Here is a 7,477-nt window from a genome sequence, read left to right as displayed (position 1 = left end):
TTCATCGTGTTTTTTTTTTTTTTTTTTTTTTTATTTATTCAGCTTTAATGTTTCCATATCAGGTGTGGGGAAAAGGACATTTGGCAACATGCTCGAGTCTGTCTGCATTGCGCATTACACCTCTCTCTCTCTCTCGCTCTGTGTGTGTGTGTGTGTGTGTGTGTGTGTGTGTGTCTTCTATTCTGCTGTACGGGTAACTTACCGCAAGTTTCCTGCGATCTTACGGCGGTATCGGGTGAATATTGTGGATCTATTATATTCTTACTGTATGGATATTTGAGGACAGCACTAGTGAGCGTCGGGCTTTAATATGAGATCTGTATAATAACACACTAGAGGTTTTTGCGCAGAAATTCCCGCACCGTTCTTCACTCGTATTGCCAGCGTAAGTACAAAGACAGTCATTTTATAACATCACTATCGGCAACATTTGGTGTCCTTGTCGTTATTTGCATTATAAATATACAGTGTATGTTCATATCGACAAATGGTGCAATACATAGACAGCTTTGACTATAGTGTTACACACACACACACACACACACACACACACACACACACACGTATATATATATATATATATATATATATATATATATATATATATATATATATATATATATATATATATATAAAACATAGCATACTGCAGAACCTATAATCGTGGAATGTAGTCTCAGAGATTTTAATAAAAGCATATGTTCACTAGAGTGAGGATATGTGACACTGGATACTCTCTGATGGGTTATGCCTGCTTTCAGGACACCACTGTTCCCGACCCCTATACTCACATTAATTTAATCTAGTAGGACCTTATTTGATTCTTAGAACATTACTGGATATTGCACAATCTTTATCAGAGTCCCATGCATACTTTATTTGAATATCTTGCTATTGGACAGTAGGAATTCACACAGGGAGTGTTCATTACCTCATACTGACTCAAAACAGTCCTGCTGGGACATTGTTTTATAAAAGATTTGTGTTTTATGCTAGAATGCTATAAAATATTATTCAAAATATATTGTACATTAGGATCTTCCAGGACTGGTTCTAAAAAAAAATCTAGTTCTTCATATTCTTAAGTACTTTGGTCTTGTTTTCCAGTAAAAATGGTATACAGTATATAGCAGATGATTTTAACAGGCAATTTTTATTAAAAAGTGAACAATATCTGCAGTATCACACTGCTAAGTTCTAAGAGCTAGAATAGTACCTACTTAAAAAAAAAAAAAAAAAAAAATGCATTGTTGATTTTCATGTAAAACAAATTATAAAGATTTTTAGATATTTTTACTAGAAAACAAAAAGACAAAAATACTCATTAAGAATGTATTTGTTTTCCAGTGTAAAATATGGTAGAATTTGCAGTAGGAATCCTGTACAAACATGTTATTGCATAACTTTTTGACTAATTTTTTGACTAGCTAGGAAATATTTTTTTTCCATCATGGTATCAGATGTATCTCATTAATCCCCTTCATTTTCTTACTGATTAGGTGAGCACACGAAGCAGGTGCAGTTCTCCAATGAACATGGAGATGGCTGACATTTGGTGGAACATAATGCTGGATGACCCATTGGGTCGTTGACTGTTTGAACTGCAATTTAGTGTTGGATGTGTGTTCAACCCGACTGAACTTTCACAGACATCCAGGATGACTGTGGTGGTGGCTGGAGATAACATGGATGAGACCTCCTCCACATTGCAGGGGCATCAGCAGGGTTTGCAGTATTCCCCCGAGTGCTGTGAGCGGGTGGTTATCAACATCTCAGGGCTTCGCTTTGAGACACAACTCAAGACACTCACCCAGTTCCCAGACACTCTGCTGGGCAACCCCAAGAAAAGGATGCGCTACTTTGACCCTTTAAGGAACGAGTACTTCTTCGACAGAAACCGTCCAAGTTTTGACGCAATCCTCTACTATTATCAATCGGGTGGAAGGTTAAGGAGACCCGTCAATGTTCCCTTGGATATGTTCTCAGAGGAAATTAAGTTTTACGAGCTTGGAGAAGAGGCTATGGAGAAATTCCGTGAGGACGAGGGCTTTATTCGTGAGGAAGAGCGCCCCTTGCCAGAGAATGAGTTTCAGCGACAGGTTTGGCTGCTGTTTGAGCATCCCGAGAGTTCGGGCCCTGCCAGAGGGATAGCAATAGTGTCCGTCATGGTTATCCTCATTTCCATTGTTATATTTTGTTTGGAGACTCTACCGGAGCTGAAAGAAGATATGCAAGGACGGATCCAAATGATAGGCAACAGCACATTTTACTACAAACCAAATATTCTTACCGACCCATTCTTTGTTGTGGAGACACTGTGCATCATTTGGTTTTCTTTTGAGTTGATTGTTCGTTTTTTCGCTTGTCCAAGCAAACCTGCTTTCTTTAAAAACATGATGAACACGATTGACATAGTGTCCATTATTCCATATTTCATAACGCTTGGAACCGAGATGGCAGAGGATCCTGAAGGTGGAAAGGAGACAAAGGGTGGAGGGGAGCAGGCCACGTCTTTGGCCATCCTCAGGGTTATCCGCCTGGTCAGGGTGTTTCGGATATTCAAGCTCTCCAGACACTCCAAGGGGCTTCAGATCTTGGGGCAGACACTGCAAGCCAGTATGCGAGAGCTCGGCCTCTTGATTTTCTTTCTTTTCATCGGTGTCATCCTGTTTTCCAGTGCAGTGTATTTTGCTGAGGCAGAGGAGAAGGAGTCTTTCTTCACGAGTATCCCGGATGCATTCTGGTGGGCGGTGGTTTCAATGACAACTGTGGGGTATGGAGACATGTACCCCATTACCATTGGAGGCAAAATAGTGGGCTCTCTATGTGCCATTGCTGGAGTGCTGACGATCGCACTACCGGTGCCTGTGATTGTTTCCAACTTTAACTATTTCTATCACAGAGAAACTGAAGGTGAAGAACAAGCTCAACTCCTTACTGTGAGCAATCCAAACATCGCATCCGACTCCAACTCGAGTCGGCGCAGTTCCTCTGTTGTCAGCAAGTCAGAGTACATGGAGATAGACGATGACCTTAAAAATAGCATTGATAACTTTAGAGAGGCAAACCTGCAAACTGGGAACTGTACAGTTGCAAATCAGAACTGTGTAAACAAAGGGAAGCTTCTCACAGATGTATAGATCTATAATTTCATTCTAGGGGATTAAAAGATGCTACAACTGTACATAGTGTAGTCTATTGATAGTATAGAATGCTTTGACTGGGTTATTTCATTATATACATTATGATTTATCTCAAGATATTATTTCCTTTAATTTTTGTCTGAAGAAGGATAGCATAAAACTTGTCTATGGACACTAAATGCTATATAACTTAGATGTGTTATTTTGTACCACTTATAGAACCAAATGGAATTGCTGGAACACTCCCCCATTTGCCATTGGTCATCAAACAGATAGTCCTGCCCCAAACTCACACCATTGGTGGACTCAGTGTTGCTGTGTAAGGCTGGGGTGCATTTCCCATAAGCATTGTTAGCCAACTATGGTCGCAAGTTCCATCGATAACAACATAGTTCAACGATTTGGTGTCCAACCATAGTTCCAACGAACATTTGCAAACAGCGTTGCAGTGTTGTGTGGTTTGAACCAGGGGCACCATTAGGATTTTTGGGCCACCTGACAACTTTTACTGTGGGCCCCCTATCTCATCGCAACTCATTAAATAATTTTTTTCATAAACAGAATTTTTGATCAATGTAAAGAGAAGCATGATCACACATTCAATATGAGACACTAAAACTAATTTAAATATGAATAATTTATTGAAATAACTCAAATGGTGCATTAAACAGAAATAACTATAAATAATTAATTAACACATATACCTACATATTAGAATGTTTGATAATGTAATTGTAGTAAGTTGGAACTGTGCTTCTAATGGAAAGGCTTTTTAGGTTTTAAATGTTGAATATTTAAAGGTAAACAAAACCAGCCTGGTTAAGCCTGGTTTATGACACATCCATTCTGAGAATGCTCACAAGTCATGCTGCACTGTGCAAGTTGGGAAGTGCATTCTGCACATAAAATAAAAAAGCACTTTTGCATTAAACCACTGAATGTCTTAAGAGGGATCTGAAATCTTTTATTTATAAGTAAAAGCAGTCTTCATTTAAGTTTTCCGGTTTAAAGTGGCCATTTATCGCAAAATCATGCAATGAAAGAGTCAGGGATTCTGCTGGGTGTCCCAAACTACCCCGACATTACGGCACCCCTGGTTGGAACTACAGCTCTCCACCTGTGGTTAGAAGCATAATATCTTACATTTAGTTTGCTGTGTTGCCGTCATTTGACTTTGCTGAGGCTTCTTTCATTCTGTATAGTTTTTTTCTTTCATTGAAAGATATTTGACCCCATTTACATCCACGTAAGAAAACAGCTTATTCCAGGAGTTTTTCAGAAAGTGGCATGAAACGTCATATAAACGCAAAAGCCTTTTCCCTTACGCCATTTACGGGAAAGAGAAAGTGGTTTAACACACAAAGGTTTTTGCTGGAGAGCATGACTTATGTGGCAAATGTAAACACATAAGCATTGTTCTTATAGGTTTTTGAAGAGCACTGGGGGAACCACGGTGTATGACGTAAGAGGGAAACACCTCTACTGCAGCGCAATGCCGCTGCCACTTACACAGTGCATGTAAAAAAGAATGCTGCTTTCGTGTCTTAAGAAGTTTTTTCACAATAAACGGCTTTCTCGTGGCCATGTAAATGAGCTATTATAATACGATCTCCACAGAAGTGCCATACAAATATTGAGAGTTCATTGCAAATTTGCCACAAATTTACCGCAAATTTGCCACTGATCATTTTCACATGCAAATTTTACATTGTTTTGGGCCATTCATGGCTGATTTCTCTTCCCAGTCCCTGAGCATGTACAATTGATTTTTTATTTAATTTTTTACCAACAGTGCAAGATTTGTTTATTTCTTGTTTGTTTGTGTCTGCCATAGGTAACTGTAAAACATTTACAAACTGAATATTCAGTGAGTCTCAGTTCATTAATTATGCAAATCATGGCATGTTTTATGAAACTTTGAGATCTGTTCGATGTGGTACTATGTATCCTGCTATAATTAGTGTTAAAAATAACTTTTTCCACATCTAGTCAAACAGACAATACAACTATCTACCACTACCCTTAAATTCTTTCTTTCTTTCTTTCTTTCTTTCTTTTTTTTAGAAAATAATCTATTACAAGTTAATAGCCTTCAGACCTGAAGCTCACATAGAGTGTGTCCATGTGCAATAAATTTAGTAAAACACCTCATACTTGAAGGAATCATTTGACAGTTCAATGAGTATTCCACAACTACTCAGACTGAGTTTCTTATACATCAAGTAAAATTAAAAACTGCATCAGCCATTGCTTTAAAAAACAAAAAACAAAAAAACAAAAACAAACATTGAAACATTTACTGTCATGTTTTCTTTATTTGATTTTTTTCTGAGCATCTTTATGTATTCTTTTGTAATGGCTGTGTGTAAGTCATTGGTTTCTTTGGATCTACCTCAGTTTGTTCATGCAAGTATGCTTGTGATTTCAAAACTTCATATCTAGTCAAACTGTCCTGTGCAGTAGATTCAGAGAGGGTAAAGCAATTGTGTAATGGAAGTGTTAAGAATGGTTTTATATAAAAAGAAATCACCTTAATTCAAAATATTTTAACTGTCATGTCCATTGATCATAGAAGGGAAGACTGTGGCTAGTTGTCATACTTTGTAGTGCAGTGAATATTTCTCAGGGTAGGTGTATTTTTGAAAGTAAATTTCTGTATAGGTACATATTGTACCATAAAATCTTCATTGCAAAAAAGCTACAGAACATTTTTACTGTTATTACACACAAATAAAATACAAGATATATATTCTAACCTCATTAGTTGATTCTTTTCTCAGTGTAGGCTAGTGTGATTTTCTTGTGTTTACGTGTTTACTCAACAACTATAGCAAAAGTATGATCCTATAATTTTTTATTAGAGAATAGAATAAAACGAAATGTAATTATGAGGGTTTTGAACTATGTCATACAAAACTACTGCTAGTGAAAACACACAATTGTGTAATTGGACTTTTGACTTCCTTGTGACAACTAGCCCTGGTCTTCTCTAAATTAAAACAAAAATGATTTAGAGAAATCAAATTTCTCTAGATTTTTAAGAATTCACAATAAAGAAAACAATTGTGAACTTGGAGTGATGCTACTGTAGGTAAGCACAACTGCTGATAATATGCACAGGTCTGTATCAGGGACTGTAATTGGTAGAAACTGCCATTACTATTAAAAAGATATGTACATTGTCTGTTAAGACCTAAAAATAATATCTTTAATTAGTCTGTAAATGTTGTCTTTCAAAAACTAAAGCACTTTAATGAGGGTTTATGTATTTCTAGGTTTTGTACAAGATGAACTATAGTACTAGTGGAAAAATAAAGAATCTAAAGACAATGTGTTGATTTGTCTATATGTTAATTGCACTGAATAAAAAAAAGCATCCTAACCAGCATTGCTGTTCATCCCTTTAATTCATACTTTGGGGCATTTAAGATACAAGTTTCACTTACACACTAAACATCACGACTGTGGTGCTTTGCCAAAGACCAGGTAAATAGCAGAGTTAAGAAATATTTAATACAGAAAAATATATTTTTTCAATGACAATACATTCATATACCATTGGTCCATATCAGAGTTAATTTAATGTGAATATAGATGTGTACAGTTTGAGAAACACTCCCTTTTTTATGAATAAAACACAAACAGTGGACCAAATAGGCTGTAGATGTAAAATTTTAATGTAATTTATGTACGTTATAAAGATGATGACTAAAATATTTCAATATTGGGAAATATTGAAATATTATGTTAAAATAAAGTACAAATGGAATATCTGTTACACCATATGGATAAAACTGCACAGCCGAGACAAATACAATGATATGTACTGTAATACTCTGAGCCAGAGTTATGAAACACAGGGGTTATGGCAGTCCCATGTGCTTTTTAGATCTGCATTTGATGGCATTTATTATTTATTACAAATTTTTCTCTCTTCAAGACTTGAAAATGGAAGGTTTGATAAATGAATGAGTTCAAATGAATTTCTGCATTGTACGTTTTTCATGTTGGGCTTGTCATATGAGTGTTATGCCATAAATGAAACGTGAGCACTTTGATATTATGCATGCAGACAGTGCTGGGCTTATGTTGCTCTGACATGGATCATGCAAATACTGGGAAAATCTTTGTTTTATTTGTTATTAAATCATTTATTTGTAATCAACGTTATCTAATATACTTTATTTCTGTTCTGTTCTGGTGGTTGGCATACTTTTAATTTGCGTTGACTGTTTATGGGCTTATTAGGTCTATTCTGTATCATAAGAGTTTGACTATTTAAAGGAATTAATTTCAACTCAACCTTTAGGGTAAATGAGCTTAAATTATTTACA

General features: G+C 36.2%; 1 protein-coding gene across 1 annotated transcript; it reads left to right on the top strand.

Annotated features, from left to right (window-relative positions):
• Positions 1 to 257: 257 nt before the first annotated feature.
• Positions 258 to 6,525, top strand: LOC127437006 (potassium voltage-gated channel subfamily A member 1-like). The gene is made up of 2 exons (XM_051691588.1): positions 258 to 385; positions 1,500 to 6,525. Exon 2 carries the CDS (start codon positions 1,659 to 1,661, stop codon positions 3,138 to 3,140), a length of 1,482 nt encoding a protein of 493 aa, XP_051547548.1. The 5' UTR covers positions 258 to 385; positions 1,500 to 1,658; the 3' UTR covers positions 3,141 to 6,525.
• The last annotated feature ends 952 nt before the right edge of the window (positions 6,526 to 7,477 follow it).

Source organism: Myxocyprinus asiaticus, chromosome 47 (assembly GCF_019703515.2).
Source record: "Myxocyprinus asiaticus isolate MX2 ecotype Aquarium Trade chromosome 47, UBuf_Myxa_2, whole genome shotgun sequence".
Classification (NCBI taxonomy): Eukaryota; Metazoa; Chordata; class Actinopteri; order Cypriniformes; family Catostomidae; genus Myxocyprinus; species Myxocyprinus asiaticus.
Note: the sequence above shows the minus strand (reverse complement) of the source record. Positions and strands in the feature narration are given on the sequence as shown.